The sequence below is a fragment of the Schistocerca piceifrons genome, chromosome 1, assembly GCF_021461385.2.
Source record: "Schistocerca piceifrons isolate TAMUIC-IGC-003096 chromosome 1, iqSchPice1.1, whole genome shotgun sequence".
NCBI classification, from domain to species: Eukaryota; Metazoa; Arthropoda; class Insecta; order Orthoptera; family Acrididae; genus Schistocerca; species Schistocerca piceifrons.
In genome coordinates, this window is record NC_060138.1 from 496,013,152 (window position 1) to 496,035,131 (window position 21,980).

At 38.6% G+C, this 21,980-nt stretch overlaps 1 protein-coding gene across 3 annotated transcripts in view; it reads left to right on the forward strand.

The window, feature by feature from the left end:
- The first annotated feature begins 371 nt into the window (after nucleotides 1-371).
- Nucleotides 372-21,980, forward strand: part of LOC124795984 (neurofibromin) — a 489,110-nt gene continuing 467,501 nt past the window's right edge. For all 3 annotated transcript variants that reach the window (XM_047260068.1, XM_047260083.1, XM_047260076.1), the window contains exons 1-2: nucleotides 372-509; nucleotides 19,763-19,906. In XM_047260068.1, the coding sequence (XP_047116024.1) occupies nucleotides 450-509; nucleotides 19,763-19,906 (204 nt within the window). In that variant the 5' untranslated portion in view covers nucleotides 372-449. The remainder of the gene's footprint in view (nucleotides 510-19,762; nucleotides 19,907-21,980) is intronic.

Consider the following 21,980-nt stretch of genomic DNA (forward strand, 5'->3'; position numbering starts at 1 on the left):
GACACACTGTAGAAGACCGAGCTTTGAGAGATTAGTACGTGATGACGCTGGAAAACCTCTAACTGTTGTTCCATTTGAATTCTATATTGTTTCTGTCATATAAAGGCTGACAGTTGCTTTGGTGGATGGATCTCCGGCGCAAAAGTTGTTTCATATCTTAGCGCCACTTGGTGCGTTCAACAAGCGGCTACTGCTTACAGTAAAAGATATACAATATTCGGATAATTAACTTACGATCACACCTAATTTCAAAACAATAAGAGTTGTTTGTCTGTTGTCAATAATTAACAAGTCTGCGTTCCCTCCTTATGCTTCTTTTTAAACCACATTACTCTGTATTGCTTCACTCGGAACCAGTGGCCTGTCCGCAATGGAAGGCGTACCTCAAAATGGCGCTAAAAAGAGCTGCCGAAATGTAAGGTTGTATTTTGTGACAGTATTTTGGTAACATGGCAACTCAGAAACCGGTAGAGTGGGTATCAGCATTAATAACAAGATTCGAGGAACAGGTATAGTAAATCAAATGCCTTCTAGCTTAGTTCTTTTAGCAAATTTAGTTGATATTAACGAATCTGAAAATCAATATCTTGCAGACAGCTTTTGTGAATGGGCTAGCCAGACCGGATGTTGTGGTGGGGATATGAAGGGATGAATGAAATATAACTGACGGTTGCATTGATGTTTAGCGGTTTGTTGTCATATTGGGAAAGAAGAATTATCTGTCATTCAAATGTTTAATAAATGTCGGTACTGACACGCCCATCAATGAAAATCGTGGCGCACGATGAAATCAATATCTGACGCATGTGTGAACTGGAAGAAACCAGAATGATAAATAATCCCAATGTTACGGTAGGCAAATGATTGAATGACCGAATTGAAGCAAGACTCGTCGTGTCCTGTTATATTAGCAAGCAGCGAGTATCAAACATCGAGTCAATCTTGAGAAGTGTACGCATACGCGTCCTGCACCTCGACCGCCAAGATAAATATTTTTGACAGTGTTTTTTTCTATATAGGTTTGAAATTATACTACATTCGTATCAGCAGAATAATGCGGTGGAGACATAGAACCATTTGTTACCTGTAACTGACCCATTTTCTATTGTAGTAGCTGAAATTCAATACCGACATACGATTACTTCCAGAATATAATTATCGCAATTTAACAAATTTTGATTAATGCGTTTCCAGGGAGAAAATGGTTTGAAGATTTAACTATCTTGTTTTCCTGAACAAAAGCAGTCATTGTTAACTGCTTGTTAGTTAATAGGAGCACCACAGGAATGTGTCCCATTTTAAAATTTCCCACAGGGCATTAAACCTCATAATTCATCCATCCATAAGGCATATGAATGATGGGATGCCCCTTTTTTGAGATGGCGTGTAACAATTAATTTCTGTACCACCTATTAATACATGAGTCTGATGTCTTACAAAACATGGTTCATTGATTGAAAACTTCCATGATCTCTTCACATCCGTAGGCAGTGCTTTGATTGAATGATAGATTTTTATTTTAGCCCATTTGTCAACACTGTGTACAGTGTGTGTAACTGTGATATGGGGCTAATCGGTTTACACAAATATATTAATATTTAGCCAACATACTACAATTTAAATACAAGTAATTCACAAATATGACAATTTGCAAGGTTACATATATTTTACTGTAGTTTCATGTTCAGATCTAAAAGTTATTTTGACACTCTTTCTCACAGATCACTACAGCACATGCATACAATATATCATTTTACATTTATACATAGTTTTATATTCAAGTTTTAATTTTGTTTCCAGGTATTCTTTCACACAGATGTTTACAATACATACATACATACAGACTGCAAAACATATATTCTCTCCCTCCCTCTCCCATCCCCCTGTCTCTCTCCACCATGACATTCTTGTTGCATTAAATAATCCAGAAATATGAATTTTTAATGAATCCATAACTGTGTCATGTGGCACACATAGAAGTGAAAGATATATATTTTATGAATAAAATTCCATTGACAGCCTGTGTCTTGATTTTTCAGGTTTTTATTTCCATTGCATTTTTCAGAGCAAAAGCTTCATTGCCAGAGTTCCCAAGTTTAACATGAGACTTTCTGTCAAGACCTGACAAAGTAGACACTTGTACATGGTGAGAACCTGCTTCACTGTTTGTCCACACTTTGCCAGGTCATGATGAAATGATGAAAAACCTTGAATAAAACTTGTAGATTTCCTTCTGGAGTGTGTATTGGATATATAAACCTGAAGAATCAAAATAGAGATACTCAACAGACTTTTATTCATAACATACAACTCTTAAGAAGTGTATGGATTGCGTTCTCACTCATACTGCCCCCCCCCCCCACCCCATTCCACTTCAGCTTACTGAGGAAGGTGGCGCAGCGGCTAGCACACTGGACTCCCATTCGGGAGGGCGATGGTTCAAACCTGCATCTGGCCATCCTGATTTAGGTTTTCCGTGATTTCCTCAGATTTTCAGGCAAATGCCAGGATAGTTTCCTTGAAAGGGCATGGCCGACCTTCTTCCCCATTCTTCCCTAATGCAATGGGACAGATGACCTTGCTGTTTGGTCCCCTTCCCCAAATCAACCAACCAACCCCTCCACCCTATTTAATTATTTTTTTACATGTAGTGATTTGTATCTAACTATGTTCGGTCTCGTAATCAAAAGCAAAACATGAAGACACAATTTTAATGCACATTCAGAAATTCTTTTATGGATAGTATATCATGAGTCTTTTTTTTAAGGTGCTTGATCCACAATGTAGTTAGGTAGCATAAATATTAGGTAACTTTGAGAAATTCACAAGCACATGAAGATGTCGTTAACCCAAACTTGTAATTTGTGAAGTAAGAAAGGACATAAATGGTGCTGTATTTAGATCTGTTATGCTATGGAAAATCATAGGTTAATTGTGATGCAGTCAAAACAAATTGCTAAGAGTAAGTCTCATTCCCACAGACTGTGTTCATTCATCATGAATAGGAAGAAGAGGAGGGAGATGATAAAAGAGAAAATGGAAAAGTAACATACCTGACTTCATTAACATTTGCTGATATCATTAGTTACTGTATCTTTAATTTCTCATAGCAAATCTACCATTTTGAAATGATGGAAAGGTTTGGTACCACTGATTCTCAGAAACAGAGTAGGAGCTTGGTTGTTGGATTTGGAAGCTACTTATATATAGTTGATGTTTTTCTGATTTGTTGGTGTTTTTAGGAGAAACAGAACTTCCTGAAAATTTGAGGTTACCTGCAACATTATTACTGTATTTCCAACTTGCAAATGGACAATTTCACTATTTCTACTCTTTTCTTTACTGTCTGTATTTGATGACAAATAAACCCACCCATCCTCTGAAGACCTGGTAGCCAAAAGGCTGCTGTGATCTTAATTTCAGATTTCATTTTCTCTCATATCATTACAGAATAAGTGATTACTATTGTTGTTGTTTTAGAGTCTGCCCTCCATACTGCTTTTGATATGTAATTTTTTTAAAATAATGAAGCAAATTGACAACTTAAAATGAACTTCCCTGGATCTGCATCCAAGTGTCTGTTTCCCGGTTTACGTGGAGTAAAATAGATCGACAATAAGAGATTAAGATTTACAGAGAGATGGCTTGCATGTAGGCCCAGCAGCAACTTCTCTCTTGTGACTGGCAAGGTTGTTATTATGCCAAGACCAGACAGGGAATAGCTGTCACATGAATTAGGATCATAAAAGCATGTACTAGTAGGCCTCGTTGCCACCAGAAGGTGACTGAGTTAGAAAGGTGCAGAATTACTGAGCCCCACAAACTGGGCTGATCATATTGTGACATTTTGTCTCTTCCAAGACATGCTGTAGAATATAGTGAGGTGTATGTGGAACCAATGGATAGAACAAGGTAATTTGTAAGACGGAGATGATGCTGTGTGACTACTGCATGGTATGACAGCTACCTTGTCTCATTGGCTGTAACAAACGCATATGTTCTTCCTCAGTGTTTATTGGCGGTGGTACACTGATGTCCAAGGGTGTGGACCTGTATGTTCAATAGTTCAGAATCGTATGCTGGGGCTGCACTGATGGAAGGCATGCCATAGTGGTAGTTTCCATTGTCCAATAAGTTCAAACATTTCAGATTACACTGAGTGTGTGGGTGTCATTGATCCTGGATGGAATGCCAATAAAACGACAAATATAGATGCTACTCAGCACATAGACTAGGCAAAGTGGTGACAGTCACAATGAAAAGGACATGACCAGTGTCATCTCCGGACACAGAAGCCCGATTGCGAGTGGGTCTGAGATGAGCAGCTGTGATCGGGTGGATAGTGTGGGTTTAGGAGAGGTGTGTTGTGAGGAGGGGTGCAATGTAGGCATGGAGGAAGATGCCAGTGCTACCTGTGGGAGCATCCCTCCCTGTCCCACATCTCCATCCAATATGAATAAACTGAATGAGGTAACACTTTAAAACAGGGCTACCGTGTATGTGGGAGTGTGGAAGCTCCAATCTTCATCCAGTCATTTTCATTTTACATAAATTACTTTAGGCACATGCTGGGATGGTTGCTACTATGAGATCATGGCTAAATATGTGCCCCAGCCTTGTTGTACTAGACCTGTAAGTATCTAAATGCCTGTGTGTGTAAATTACTGTATTTTTGTTATCCTCAAATTGCAATACCAATATATGTCCAGTATTCTTCTAAAAGGGATCTACGGATGAATAAAACTACTACTACTACTACTACTACTAATATTCCTCTTCTGTACCCCAACTACCCACTCTAGCAAAGACACAATCATAATCAGGTTTTAGTGCCAGGAGATGACAGTGGCTGTTCATGTATGAATTTTGTTGTCATCTTATGAAGGACTTATGCTGATAACTGAATAATATCTAACGATCTTTTTCTTTGTGCCTGTCTGCCATTCAACACTTTTCCTCTGTGGTGAGTAACATCTATCATATTTATACCAGATGTTCCTCATAAGAGTCGTCAAGTGCATTTCGTCTGATGTTTCGACACGTTTGCTATTCTGTTTTTTGGACTGCCTAGCTGGCGTCAGCCCAAGCAAATACTTCTCATCACATTTTTCATGTGACGCCCAACATTGACAGAAAGTGTGGGTTTGCATCCTGTTACAAGCAAGATGATTTTTAAAGCTGAAATTTATGTGCCTGTAGATAGACCTGCCTCAAATTAGTCTAGTGCAATATTAGTTTTATCAATACTTAGTAACAAGGTTAATAAAACAAAAAGAATAAACGTGACTCCAGCAGTCACAGGCGCTGTTGCTGCTGGGGTACTGTTATTCTGTGCATTTTACTGTCCTATTCAGTATGCACTTATCAAGCTAATATTGCACCAGACTAACTGGAGATCACCCTATTGAAGAGGCATTTAAAAATTCCAGTTTAAAAATCACTTTGTTTGTAAGGGGAAAGAAATCGACGGTTTCCAGCAACACTGGGCAGAACGTGAAAGATTTGATGAACATTGTTTGTTTGGGCTCACTTGAGCTGCACAATCAAAGATCAAAATTGCAAATATCTGACAAAGATAAGCAACATTTGAAATTTTTGTGTGTACTTACTGATAAAACCTTGAACTGGAAGAATATATTACTGAGCTTCTCGGACAGTGAAGTACAGATACTTACTCTTCATATAATTGTTAGTCTTGGAAATAAATGAATGAGTCTCATGACATATTTCTCATTTTTCCACTCGATATCGTCGTACGGAGTAATCTGGCTTAACTAACCACTTACAAAAAAGTATTGATTGCACAGAAGTAAGCAGTGAGAATAATAAGTGGTGTTCACCCAAGGTCATCAAGTAGGTATCCCTTCAAGAAGTTAGGCATTCTAACTGCATCATCACAATACTTACATCCAATAATGAAATTTGTCATAAATCATCCATCACAATTTGGGAAGAATAGTGACGTTCTCACCTACAACACTAGAGGAAAACATGACATCTATTACACATTATTAAAGCTGTCGATGGCTCAGAAAGGATCTCATATGCAGCAATAAAATTTTTTGATCATTTTCCCAATAACATAAAAATCTGACAGGTAGCAAAACAAAAAAATAATGTGTTCTTTAATGTGAACACTGTATTCCTAACCTGTAAATGGAACATGTAACTACCTAACAATACAGACAGTGACCAATATTTTTTAACTCTTCTGGACGCATGTTCTTTGGTCTGATCCATAACACACATCATGGATGTTGCAGAAGTATGCACCAAAGTTGAAGGTCTGCAATGGACAAAGAGGCAAAGACAGGTCTAATTACGAATCCATTCACGTTACTAAAATGTCACAGTCCAGTTTTTTACTTAGCTTTTCCAGCTTTTAAACTCTTTGCAAGCAAATATTCTCCCACCCCCACATGAACTATGGACCTGGCCTTTGGCGAGGGTGGTTTGCATGCCTCAGCGATACAGATAGGCGTACTGTAGATGCAACCACAAAGGAGGGGTATCTTTTGAGAAGCCAGAAAAAACGTGTGGTTACTGAAGAGGGCCAACAGCCTTTTCAGTCATTGCACAGGCAACAGTTTGTATGATTGACTGATCTGGCCTTGTAGCATTAACCAAACTGACTGTGCTGTGGTGGTACTGTGAATGGCTGAAAGTAAGGGGAAACTACGGCCGGAATTTTTTTGTGAGGGAATGTAGCTCTACTGTATGTTGATGATGGCATCCTCTTGGATAAAATATTCCGTATGCAAAATAGTCCCCCATCCAGATTTCGGGGCAGAGAATACTCAGATGATGTCATCATCAGGAGAAACAAAGCTAGTGTTCTACACATCAGAGTGTGGAATGTTAGATTCCTTAATCAGGCAGGTAGGTTAAAAGATTTAAAAAGGGGAATAGATAGGTAGAAAGTTAGATATAGTGGGAAATAGTGAAGTTCCGTGGCAGGAGGGACAGGAGCTGTGGTCAGGTGAATGCAGGGTTATAAATACAAAATCAAATAGGGGTAAAGCAGGAGTGGTTTTTAAAGTGGATAAGAAAACAGGAATGCAGGTAAGTGAACACATTATTGTAGCCAAGATAGACATGAAGCCCACACCAGCCACAGTAGTAAAAGTTTATAAGCCAACTAGCCCTGCAGATGATGAAGAGATTGGAGAAATGTATGATGAGAAAGAAATTATTCAGGTAGTTAAGGGACAAAAATTTAATTGTGATGGGGGACTGGAATTCAATAGTAGGAAAATGAAGAGAAGGAAAAATAGTAGGTGAATGCAGTCTGGGGGAAAGGAATGAAAGAGGAAGCCACATGCTAAAATTTCTTCACGGGTTAGTATTTAATCACAGCTAACACTTGGATTAAGAATTATGAAAGAATGGCCACACAAACGAACTTGTTATTATGAAAGAAGTTGTGTATGTGAAAGAGACTGGAGACACCAGAAGGTTTCCGATTGCTTATATAATAGTAAGACAGAGATTTTGGAACCAGATTTTACATTACAAGACATTTCCAGAGGCAGATGTGGACACTGACCACAATTTACGAACTGTAGACTAAAACTGAAGAAATTGCAAAAAATTAGGAAATTAAAGAGATGGGACATTGATACGTTGAAAGAACCAGAATTGTCGAGAGTTTCAGAGGGAGCAGTGACTGACTAGAACAGGGAAAGGAGTACAGTACAAGATGAATGGATAGCTGGGAGACATGAAATAGTGAAGGCAGCAGATGATCGAGTAGGTTAAAAGACAAGACCTACAAGAAATCACTACTGATAGCCTTGGGAGAAGCCAGTCATGATAAAACTCTTCCATCTGGTGTGCAATATGTATGAGACAACAAAATACCTTCAGACTTCAAGAAGAATGTAATAATTCCAGTTCCAAAGAAGGCAGCTGCTGAAAGGTGTGAACATTCTAAACTATCAGTTTAATGTGTCATGGTTGCAAAATACTGACTCAAATTCTTTACAGAAGAACGGAAAAATTAGTAGAAGATGGGGAAGATCAGTTTGGATTCCGGAGAAATGTAGGAGCACGCAGGACAATACTGATGCTATGATCTATCTTAGAATATATATTATGTCTACAGCATTTGAAAAATTAGTGAAAGCTCTTGACAGTGTTGACTGGAGTACCCTCTTTGAAATTCTGAAAGCAGCAGGAGTAAAATACAGACAGCAAAGGACTAAATACAACTTGTACAGAAACAAGTGAGCAGTTATAAGAGCTTTGGGGTATGAAGGGAAAGCAGTGACAGAGAAGGGAGTGAGACAATGATAGCCTATCGGTGATGTTATTCAATCTGTACACCGAGCAAGCAGTAAAGGAAACAAAAAAAATTTTTTTGGAGTAGAAATTAAAGTTCAGTGAGCATAATAAAGACTTTAAGGTTTGCCGATGATATTGCAATTCTGTCAGCGTCACTAAAGGACTTGGAAGAACAGTTGAACAGAATTGATAGTGTCATGGAAGGAGGATATAAGATGACTGTCAGGAAAAGCAAAACAAATATAATGGAATGTAGTTGAATTAAATCATGTGATGCTGAGGGAATTGGATTACGAAATGAGACACTCAAAATATTAGATGAGTTTTGTTATTTGGGTAGTAAAATAACAGATGGTGGTCATTACAGAGAGATTATAAAATATAGACTGGCACTGGCAAGAAGGGCCTTTCTGAAGAAGAGAAATTTGTTAACATTGAATATAGATTTAAGTGTCAGGAAGTCTTTTCTGAAACTGTTTGTACAGAGTATAGCCATGTATAGAAGTGAAACATGGATGATAAACAGTTTCAACAAGAAGAGAATAGAAGATTTTGAAATGTTTTTCTACAGAAGAATGCTGAAGATTAGGTGGGTAGATCACTTTAAGTAAGTATTGGGGAGAAAACAAATTTGTAGCACAGCCTGACTAGATGTCAAGGGATTAGCAGTTTAGTATTGGAGGAAAGTATGGGGGGTAAAAATTGTAGAGGGAGTCCAAGAAATGAATGCAGATTCAGAAGTATATAGGTTGCAGCAGTTATTCAGAATGAAGTTCAAGGCAGTGAGCCATGCTGCCACTCTTGATCATTATATGTACTGCTCTTTTCTGCAATTTGAATATAGCTTCGATATTTCTCCTGTTCACTCCCCAGAATATTATCCCATAACTAATAACAGAATGGATATATGCAAAGTATACTGATCTAATACATGAAATTCCAAAAACCAAAGACCCAGTTGTATTTTAATTTGTGTGACTGTCAATGCTATTCCACTTGATACAATTTTAAACTGTTGCTAAGTTGTTGTTGTTGTTGTAGTCTTCAGTCCTGAGACTGGTTTGATGCAGCTCTCCATGCTACTCTATCCTATGCAAGCTTTTTCATCTCCCAGTACCTACTGCAACCTACATCCTTCTGAATCTGCTTAGTGTATTCATCTCTTGGTCTCCCTCTACGATTTTTACCCTCCACGCTGCCCTCCAATACTAAATTGGTGATCCCTTGATGCCTCAGAACATGTCCTACCAACCGATCCTGTCTTCTGGTCAAGTTGTGCCACAAATTTCTCTTCTCCCCAATTCTATTCAATACCTCCTCATTAGTTATGTGATCTACCCATCTAATCTTCAGCATTCTTCTGTAGCACCACATTTCGAAAGCTTCTATTCTCTTCTTGTCCAAACTATTTATCGTCCATGTTTCACTTCCATACATAGCTACACTCCATACAAATACTTTCAGAAATGACTTCCTGACACTTAAATCTATACTCGATGTTAACAAATTTCTCTTCTTCAGAAACGCTTTCCTTGCCATTGCCAGTCTACATTTTATATCCTCTCTACTTCGACCATCATCAGTTATTTTACTCCCCAAATAGCAAAACTCCTTTACTACTTTAAGTGTCTCATTTCCTAATCTAATTCCCTCAGCATCACCCGACTTAATTAGACTACATTCCATTATCCTTGTTTTGCTTTTGTTGATGTTCATCTTATATCCTCCTTTCAAGACACTGTCCATTCCATTCAACTGCACTTCCAAGTCCTTTGCTGTCTCTGACAGAATTACAATGTCATCGGCGAACCTCAAAGTTTTTATTTCTTCTCCATGAATTTTAATACCTACTCCGAATTTTTCTTTTGTTTCCTTTACTGCTTGCTCAATATACAGATTGAACAACATCGAGGAGAGGCTACAACCCTGTCTTACTCCCTTCCCAACCACTGCTTCCCTTTCATGTTCCTCAACTCTTATAACTGCCATCTGGTTTCTGTACAAATTGTAAATAGCCTTTCGCTCCCTGTATTTTACCCCTGCCACCTTTAGAATTTGAAAGAGAGTATTCCAGTCAACATTGTCAAAAGCTTTCTCTAAGTCTACAAATGCTAGAAATGTAGGTTTGCCTTTCCTAAGTCGTAGGGTCAGTATTGCCTCACGTATTCCAACATTTCTATGGAATCCAAACTGATCTTCCCCGAGGTCGCCTTCTACCAGTTTTTCCATTTGTCTGTAAAGAATTCGTGTTAGTATTTTGCAGCTGTGACTTATTAAACTGATAGTTCGGTAATTTTCACATCTGTCAACACCTGCTTTCTTTGGGATTGGAATTATTATATTTTTCTTGAAGTCTGAGGGTATTTCGCCTGTTTCATACATCTTGCTCACCAGATGGTAGAGTTTTGTCAGGACTGGCTCTCCCAAGGCCGTCAGTAGTTCCAATGGAATGTTGTCTACTCCGGGGGCCTTGTTTTGACTCAGGTCTTTCAGTGCACTGTCAAACTCTTCACGCAGTATCATATCTCCCATTTCATCTTCATCTACATCCTCTTCCATTTCCATAATATTGTCCTCAAGTACATCGCCCTTGTATAGATCCTCTATATACTCCTTCCACCTTTCTGCTTTCCCTTCTTTGCTTAGAACTGGATTTCCATCTGAGCTCTTGATATTCATACAAGTCGTTCTCTTATCTCCAAAGGTCTCTTTAATTTTCCTGTAGGCAGTATCTATCTTACCCCTAGTGAGATAGGCCTCTACATCCTTACATTTGTCCTCTAGCCATTCCTGCTTAGCCATTTAGCACTTCCTGTCGATCTCATTTTTGAGACGTTTGTATTCCTTTTTGCCTGCTTCATTTACTGCATTTTTATATTTTCTCCTTTCATCAATTAAATTCAATATTTCTTCTGTTACCCAAGGATTTCTACTAGCCCTCGTCTTTTTACCTACTTGATCCTCTGCTGCCTTCGCTACTTCATCCCTCAAAGCTACCCATTCTTCTTCTACTGTATTTCTTGCCCCCATTCCTGTCAATTGTTCCGTTATGCTCTCCCTGAAACTCTGTACAATCTCTGGTTCTTTCAGTTTATTAAGGTCCCATCTCCTTAAATTCCCATCTTTTTGCAGTTTCTTCAGTTTTAATCTACAGGTCATAACCAATAGATTGTGGTCAGAGTCCACATCTGCCCCTGGAAATGTCTTACAATTTATAACCTGGTTCCTAAATCTCTGTCTTACCGTTATATAATCTATCTGATACCTTTTGTATCTCCAGGGTTCTTCCATGTATACAACCTTCTTTCATGATTCTTAAACCAAGTGTTAGCTATGATTATGTTGTGCTCTGTGCAAAATTCTACCAAGCGGCTTCCTCTTTCATTTCTTAGCCCCAATCCATATTCACCTACTACGTTTCCTTCTCTCCCTTTTCCTACACTCGAATTCCAGTCACCCATGACTATTAAATTTTCGTCTCCCTTCACAATCTGAATAATTTCTTTTATTTCATCATACATTTCTTCAATTTCTTCGTCATCTGCAGAGCTAGTTGGCATATAAACTTGTACTACTGTAGTAGGTGTGGGCTTCGGATCTATCTTGGCCACAATAATGCGTTCACTATGCTGTTTGTAGTAGCTTACCTGCATTCCTATTTTCCTATTCATTATTAAACCTACTCCTGCATTACCCCTATTTGATTTTGTGTTTATAACCCTGTAGTCACCTGACCAGAAGTCTTGTTCCTCCTGCCACCGAACTTCACTAATTCCGACTATATCTAACTTCAACCTATCCATTTCCCTTTTTAAATTTTCTAACCTACCTGCCCGATTAAGGGATCTGACATTCCACGCTCCGATCCGTAGAACGCCAGTTTTCTTTCTCCTGATAACGACATCCTCTTGAGTAGTCCCCGCCCGGAGATCCGAATGGGGGACTATTTTACCTCCGGAATATTTTACCCAAGAGGACGCCATCATCATTTAATCATACAGTAAAGCTGCATGCCCTCGGGAAAAATTACGGCTGTAGTTTCCCCTTGCTTTCAGCCGTTCGCAGTACCAGCACAGCAAGGCCGTTTTGGTTAGTGTTACAAGGCCAGATCAGTCAATCATCCAGACTGTTGCCCTTGCAACTACTGAAAAGGCTGCTGCCCCTCTTCAGGAACCACACGTTTGTCTGGCCTCTCAACAGATACCCCTCCGTTGTGGTTGCACCTACGGTACGGCTATCTGTATCGCTGAGGCACACAAGCCTCCCCACCAACGGCAAGGTCCATGGTTCATGGAGGGGGGGGGGGGGGGGGGGGGGAATGTTCCTTTTCCCTAACACCTAGTGCCCAACAAATCTTTTTGCAAAAATTTATTTTGTGGTCTTCGCATTTGCACTTCCTGTTGCTTTCCTGCTTCCCATATATTCTCTTCCCATTTACTTCCATGTAATTCAGCTCTTCTGTTTTGCTGCTCGTCAAAAGTTGTACGTATGCAAGTGTCTTTCTGGTATTCCCTGATCCTGATGAAAGAATTTCATAAACTTTTACAACTTCAAGATTTGTCCATATTGTATGATTTGTTACCTCCCAAGTATTCATTTTCAGGTATCTACTAAGTATTTGCACCTGTTGTGATTAAATATTGCTATTGTGTATTTGTAATGTCAAGAATTACACAAAATACACACCTTCATGCTGTTTACAGCATCATACCTTATCATTTTATTGAAATTGACTTCCTGTCAAATAAAGTAAGCAGTTTTGCATTTGCAGTGCAAATATTGGCAAATTCCACCGACTTGAGTACACGAAAAATTGCTTATCATAATTATTTTGGATCTGTCATTAGATATGGGATAATTTACTGGGGAAGTTCAAGTAGTGTATGTCAAATACTGAAACTGCAAAGGAAAATTGTCCGATACACATGTAGCAAACAGTCTTGTCACCCATTATTTCGGAAACTGCAAATCTGAACTGTTCCCACCATATACATTTATGAAATTATAATTTTCCTACACAGCAGACAAAAATTATTTGAGAAGAATCATTTTAACCATACATATAACATAAGACATAAAAATAATATTATGCTACCCACACACCAGTTGAAATTATATGCATGGACTCCACAGTATGTGGGGTGACAATATATAACAAGTTAATGGGCAAAAACAAATTTAATATGAAGCCAGAAATTTTAAAAATGAGACTACAGAAGATTCTGTGGGAGAAATGCTACTATTCAATAGAAGAATTCATAGAGGATTAAGTGATCGTTTGAGAAAAGGGTAATTAAGTGTTAGATTTTATTGTATGTATGTGTAAAAAATTGTATCATTATTATGATGCTGTCTGTTAACATCAGCTTTGTTTATGGTGAAATTTTACCACAATTGACAAGTCTCCTGCACCTGAATAAAATGATTTAGATTACGTATGTTGTGAGACAAATAAACCACAATTCAGAAACACTATGTAGTTTTTGAAACATACAGCTGTCTCATGCCATTATATTTGGCCTTTCTTTCCATCAAGGTCTTGTCAAGACCATATAGGGTTGATGGTCTATGAAACTTAATTTGTAGGGACCATGAAGTACTTTTTCCATATTTGGCTTCATGGTCTGCCTTAAACACAGCAGCTTAGCAGCTGAATTAGAGATAATTGTGGTGTTGGATGGAGAGCACTCCTTTCACCACAGCAAAAGTAACAATTCTGTCAAGTGAATTGAAAGTGCTCAGATACAATGCTGGCAGTCAAAGCAAAAGGTAGGTGAGCTCTGGAACAATAGCACATTTTGTCACAACCAAATCATGGGTATTTGATGCATGGAACAATCCATATCTGAAGTCCTGCAGATCCTTTGCTTTCCATATGACACTGTATGATTGCCATGATTAGGGGAAAATGGTGCTGCAGAATTGATTGCTGTATGAGAATTGATGGCAAGGGTTACTGCAAGTGTAACAGCATATGGATGACCCACAGTGTTGTGTCCATAATTGGTATGAGATAACTGGGCAAATTTTGAAAAATAATGTTGGGTTGCAAGTCTTGTATCTGAGGGGACACAAACGGCTCCAGCATGTCTAGATACACTGCCCCATTCACTGTTTGTTGTGCAAAGAAGAACGGTCCAACAATCCTGTCATGCATTAGACCGCACCAGACGTTTAGTTTAGGGCTATCATGAACATGTTAAATGACAACATGCAGATTTTGCGAATCCCAAATCCGAACATTATGCCTATTAACCCTTCCTGACAGATAAAAGGTTGCGTCAGATGAGAATAAACATCTTTCCAGGAAGCTGGCATCCATATCAATGTTGTTGTTGTGGTCTTCAGTCCAGAGACTGGTTTGATGCAGCTCTCCATGCTACTCTATCCTGTGCAAGCTTCTTCATCTCCCAATACCTACTGCAATCTACATCGTTCTGAATCTGTTTGGTGTATTCATCTCTTGGTCTCCCTCTACGATTTTTACCCTCCACGGTGCCCTCCAATACTAAATTGGCGACCCCTTGATGCCTCAGAATATGTCCTACCAACCGATCCCTTCTTCTGGTCAAGTTGTGCCACAAATTTCTCTTCTCCCCAATTCTATTCAATACCTCCTCATTAGTTATGTGATCTACCCATCTAATCTTCAGCATTCTTCTGTGGCACTACATTTCGAAAGCTTCTATTCTCTTCTTGTCTAAACTATTTTTGTCCACATTTCACTTCCATACATGGTACACTCCATACAAATACTTCCAGAAACAACTTCCTGACACTTAAATCTATACTCGATGTTAACAAATTTCTGTTCTTCAGAAACGCTTTCCTTGGCATTGCCAGTCTACATTTTAGATCCTCTCTACTTCAACCATCATTAGTTATTTTACTCCCCAAATACCAAAACTCCTTTACTACTTCAAGTGTCTCATTTCCTAATCTAATTCCCTCAGCATCACCCAATTTAATTCGACTACATTCCATTATCCTTGTTTTGCTTTTGTTGATGTTCATCTTATATCCTCCTTTCAAGACACTGTCCATTCCGTTCAGCTGCTCTTCCAAGTCCTTTGCTGTCTCTGACACAATTACAATATCATCGGTGAACCTCAAAGTTTCTATTTCTTCTCCATGGATTTTAATACCTACCCGAATTTTTCTTTTGTTTCCTTTACTGCTTGCTCAATATACTGATTGAATAACATCGGGGATAGGCTACAACCCTGTCTCACTCCCTTCCCAACCACTGCTTCCCTTTAATGCCCCTCCACTCTTATAACTGCCATCTGGTTTCTGTACAAATTGTAAATAGCCTTTCGCTCCCTGTAGTTTACCCCTGCCACCTTCAGAATTTGAAAGAGAGTATTCCGGTCAACATTGTCAAAAGCTTTCTCTAAGTCTACAAATGCTAGAAACATAGGTTTGCCTTTCCTTAATCTATTTTCTAAGATAAGCCGTAGGGCCAGTATTGCCTTCCATGTTCCAACATTTCTATGGAATCCAAACTGATCTTCCCTGAGGTCGGCTTTTACCAGTTTTTCCATTCATGTGTAAAGAATTCGTGTTAATATTTTGAAGCCGTCGCTTATTAAACTGTAAGTTTGCTAATTTTCACATCTGTCAACACCTGCTCTCTTTGGGATTAGAATTATTATATTCTTCTTGAAATCTGAGGGTATTTCACCTGTCTCATACATCTTGCTTACCAGATGGTAGAGTTTTGTCAGGGTTGGCGCTCCCAAGGCTATCAGTAGTTCTAATGGAATGTTGTCTTCTCCCGGGGCCTTGTTTCGACTCAGGTCTTTCAGTGCTTTGTCAAACTCTTCAAGCAATATCGTATCTCCCATTTCATCTTCATCTACATCCTCTTCCATTTCCATAATACTGTCCTCAAGAACATTGCCTTTGTATAGACCCTCTGTATATTCCTTCCACCATTCTGCTTTCCCTTCTTTGCTTAGAATTGGGCATCCATCTGAGCTCTTGATATTCATGCAAGTGGTTCTCTTTTCTCCGAAGGTCTCTTTAATTTTCCCGTAGGCAGTATCTATCTTACCCCTCGTGAGATAAGCCTCTACATCCTTACATTTGTCCTCTAGCCATCCCTGCTTAGCCAGTTTGTGCTTCATGTCGATCTCATTTTTGAAACGTTTGTATTCCTTTTTGCCTGCTTCATTTACTGCATTTTTGTATTTTCTCCTTTCATCAATTAAATTCAATATCTTTCTCCTTTCATCAATTAAATTCAATATCTATTCTGTTACCCAAGGATTTCTACTAGCCCTCGTCTTTTTACCTACTTGATCCTCTGCTGCCTTCACTATTTCATCTCTCAAAGCTACCCATTCTTCTTCTAATGTATTTCTTTCCCCCATTCTTGTCAATCTTTCCCTAATGCTCTCCCTGAAACTCTGTACAACCTCTGGCTCTGTCAGTTTATCCAGGTCCCATCTCCTTAAATTCCCACCTTTTTGCAGTTTCTTCAGTTTTAATCTACAGTTCATAACCAATAGATTGTGGTCCAAATCTGCCCCTAGAAATGTCTTACAGTTTAAAACCTGGTTCCTAAATCTCTGTCTTACCATTATATATTCTATCTGAAACCTTCCAGTATCTCCAGGCTTCTTCCATGATCTTGAACCAAGTGTTAGCTATGATCAAGATATGCTCTGTGCGAAATTCTACCAGGCGGCTTCCTCTTTCATTCCTTACCCACATTCCATATTCACCTACTATGTTTCCTTCTCTTCCTTTTCCTACTCTTGAATTCTAGTCATCCATGACTATTAAATTTTTGTCTCCCTTTCACTATCTGAATAATTTCTTTTATCTCATCATACATTTCATCAATCTCTTCATCATCTGTGGATCTAGTTGGCATATAAACTTGTACTACCATGGTAGGCGTGGGCTTCATATCTATCTTGGCCACAATAATGGGTTCGCTATGCTGTTTGTTGTAGCTTACCGCATTCCTATTTTTTTATTTATTATTAAACCTACTCTTTCATTACCCCTATTTGATTTTGTATTTATAACCCTGTATTCACCTGACCAGAAGTCTTGCTCCTCCTGCCACCAAACTTCACTTATTCCCACTATATCAAACTTTAACCTGTCCATTTCCCTTTTTAAATTTTCTAAACTACCTGCCTGATTAAGGGATCTGACATTCCATTCTCCGACCCGTAGGACGTTAGTTTTCTTTCTCCTGATAACAGCGTCCTCCTGAGTAGTCCCCACCCAGAGGTCCAAATGGGGGACTATTTTACCTCCGGAATATTTTACCCAAGAGGACGTCATCATCATGTAACCATACAGTAAAGCTGCATGCCCTCGGGAAAAATTACGGCTGTAGTTTCCCATTGCTTTCAGCCGTTCGCAATACCAGCACAGCAAGGCCGTTTTGGTTAGTGTTACAAGGCCAGATCAGTCAATCATCGAGACTGTTGCCCCTGCAACTACTGAAAAGGCTGCTGCCCCTCTTCAGGAACCACACGTTTGTCTGGCCTCTCAACAGATACCCCTCCATTGTGGTTGCATCTACTGTGTGGCTATCTGTATAGCAAGCCTCCCCACCAATGGCAAGGTCATGGTTCATGGGAGGTCCATATATCAATATGATGCAGCATATCCGTGGCAAATTGTTGTTGGCATGGTTTGACGTTCGGCATCAGATGTTGCAGAATTTGCACTTTGTAAGCACACATACGAAGACGCTGGTGAACTACATGATGCAGTGTTGATTGAGGTACATCATGTTGCCTAGATGCTTGACGAACTGACTCACGTGGGCTTCTGAGAAATGTTTGTCTGATGCCCTCTACTGTCTCCTCTAAAACTCTGTAATGTGCAGTGCCAAAATGTCTCAGGAACACTTCCTGTTGCCAGAAACTTCCTATACCATTCCTTAATTGTTTTCACATCAGGTGGATCACATTCATACACATGATGAAAATTTCTTTGCACAGTAATCGGCGATTTTGTTTCTGGAAACCACACTACTGCTTACGCACGCTGCTGTGGAGTCGCCATTTTCAGTTCATGCAACCATGCTGCACTCTGGCGACAATACTTTTCACTCCTGACGTGGGAATATAAATTCTTTGAGATGCTCTACAATGTGGTGCATTTTTCATTGTCGTATCTTCTGTGGTTTTTCTCTCCTGGGTCCTTGAAATCAGGAAGGTTCTAGTGGTACATCCTGTAGTGCTCAAGCAATTATAAATGCAAATAGCTAGATTTCCGAAGAAAATGAGCTCAGAATTAATAACTAAATTGGGATGATTAATAGTAATTTGAATTCTACTCTCCATATATGAGTGCCATGTCTCTTCATAACCTTATTCCTAATTGTCCACGGAAGTGTTATGAGTTGAAAGAGCAAACCAAAATCTTATTTACTTAAATAAAAATTATTGGGTAAAAAAAGTACTCCAGCACTGAATTGATCCTGTTGACAGTAAAAAAAATGCACTGAAAGCAATAAGTCAAGCTAGTCTTGTAAAAAACATAAGACTGGCTGTAGAAGATGGCAGTGAAGTGTGTGCAGCATATCATTACCCGTACCTGTATGGGAGGGAGGACAGAAGTACTGTCCTCTGAGAGTGGCCAGCACACAATAGGGGAAGTGCTCAACTCTCTCATTTGTCACTTATGATGTAAATGACTTTACACACATTCTCACACCTTTGACTCAGGGTTACTGTACCTACAATTAGTGTGCTAGGAGACAGTGATGAGTTACTGTGTACAACAGGTGTGGCAATTAAAAAAATGTCGTGAGGCTCCCAGCTGGTTGCAAGCCATTTGTTCTGACACCTCTTCAGTGGTGCGTGTTTCACAGCTCATTTATTGAGCAGCTTATCATTTAGCCTTATGATGCAGAGTAAATCCCAGTAAAGACATATTCATCATGGAAAAACAATAACTGAAGTGTACTCACCAACTGTTGATGGACAACTAAAGTGGCTGCTCCTTTAGAGCAGAAAGATGGACTTAGTCAATGTGGATGGCAAGAATTTGTCTTCTACTTGTGGGTGAATTTATCCTACTTGAACGCTAAATTCCAACATGAGCCAGAACTATGGAAGAGTCTGGGGGAGCTTTAGGGCATGTTAGGTAGGTGACTGAGACAGAGAAAGGATTCCTTTGATGATCAGAAATTTACTGTATTTTATATGTGACATTCTAGTTTGCATTGTGTTATTTTATTATTTCCAAAGTATTGAAGGTGCGTGATTGTAACTTAATTTGAAAAGTGAACCATAGAGTTCGTTCTTGTGCCATAATATGAAAGAAATTCCCACAACAGTAAAAACACTGTCGTTTGACATGAAATAGGCTTTATAATTACATTTTGAATTCCATGAAATAGCATACAGTCATCTTTTAATATTGCACTGTAATTATAATTGTCTAAAATTATCTGATAAATGAAGTAGCAATTGCATATTTTCTTGTTTGTGTTGAATTTCAGTTGCCATGTCGAACCGGGCCTCAAACTACACATTCTCGGATAAATGAAGAACAGAACAAGAAATGTCTTATCCAGATAAGCAGATACAGATTTTCTTTAGTTATTTCAGGTCTCACAAAAATCCTACAACGTGTAAATGAAATGGTAAGTTCAAATTATATATTTGATTTCAGATACTCTTTTGTTTGTCTTACAGTCTTCCATGTATATTTGAGTTATTTATCAAACTTAATGTAATTGTACTATAATAGGAAGAGGGCTTATGACTAGATTGACTTGAAACTGATTCACTTTGAGCAGATAAATCAGTTAATCTAACTGTTCAGATTATCAATTATTTCTTCACTGTAGAGAGCTAGATACGGAAGATTCCTGTGTGGCAGCATCTAACATGAGCAGGTTTGTAATGAGATGAGAAAAATGGTAAATGAATATGGAAATGTGGTACTGTAAGAAGAGAATGATCAGTGTGCTGCCATAGGGAGTGGAGTAAAATGAACACTGGTAACGGAATCATTAAAGTGCAAATGGTTTATTGAAGGTCAGGTTGTAGAAGTCTGCTAAGAATGTCAAAACCGTAGGAAGGAAAATGGCTGATTTAAATGTAGCTTTTTGTATGTGAAATGAGAAAAAAGAAATATTGATGCGAACACAGTGTAGCAACATACAATCACAAGTATTATTTTTGCTGCTTATTTTCCGCTGATATCAGGAATCTGTACAGAGCAAAACTTTTAAATATAAATGTTCAAATAAATAGATAAATGTCATGTGACTAGGGCCTCCCGTCGGATAGACCGTTCGCCGGGTGCAAGTCTTTCGATTTGACACCACTTCAGCGACTTGCGCATTGATGGGGATGAAATGATGATGATTAGGACAACACAACACCCAGTCCCTGAGTGGAGAAAATCTCCGACCCAGCCGGAAATCGAACCCGGACCCTTAGGATTGATATTCTGTCACGCTGACCAGTCAGCTACCGGGGGCGGACAATGTTCAAATGATAAACACAGAACCATTCACATTGTGTTTTGTACAGTGCTGTTGAAGAAGAGAGAGGTTGAGTTGATACATTTGAAGCACCGGTATTTATTTAATGCAGTAGCAGCAGAAAAATACTTGAAGATCGTAAAAATGTTGTCATGAATTATTGTAAATATTAGGTGCAAAAATTACATAGTTTGCATCATCACTTCAGCCACTGAAATATGAATGAGTTCATCAAACTTCAAACAGTATGAAGGATAGGCAATACTGATTTTAAAATAAAAAAAATGTTTTAAATATGGTTAGGTATTGTGTGATTAGTTAAAACAAAAGAGCATTTAATGCATTAAGTAAGTAAAATGTTTTTCTTCTCCAGCAAATGAAACTTAATAAAATAGTACTGAGCTAAAAATATAATGTTAGTACATACTTGTGATATTTGAAGGAAATTTCCTATTATACTAGTAAATAAATTACAGTCAGAATGTGTTAGTGTAAACTGACAAAATTTTAAGATTATGGTAAAGTTTTACATCGGGTTATGGAATTAAGTATGTGAAAAACTGCAGAAGCAGTTGACCTGGATGGAGAACATGAAACAAAAGCAGTAATTTTTTAAGACTAGCTATTTGCTGCTAATAAATCTCAGATGATCTTGACAGTGGCTGTTTGGGTGCCTCAAAACAATGACTGCAGCTACACGATTCATAAATGCAAATATGTTTATGAGAAGGCGACATAAAAAGAAGAATTTAACACTCGAACTCTAAAGCTGTAATGCCCTTAACTGGAAAAAGTGCAGTTACAAGGCATATAAAATAAGTGTGTAATGGACGTCAGTAACTAATGACTGTTCTCAGACAAAAATTACGTATTTGTTGATCAGGTACATGAAGATAATGAAACACAATAAGCTTATACCTCCAACTACATGCAAAACAAGTAGTAGTCATTTCCTCTACTGACAGGTTTTGGGAAACTAAAGATTATTTGTGAGAAATTCAAAAATATTCCAGTTATGTGCAAAATTCACTTGCTGCCATGTGCAATCCACATAACATATTAGTGAATGCAGCAATGCACCACAATTGCTAAATATGTATGGGAATTGGATTTATTTCCTAATCTCCTGCTCCCCCTTCTCTGCAATCTCCTCATCCCTGTCTCCTCCACCTCCTCCCTCTCTGTGATCTTGACCCTTGTATAGCAAATGAAACCGTGATTGGGA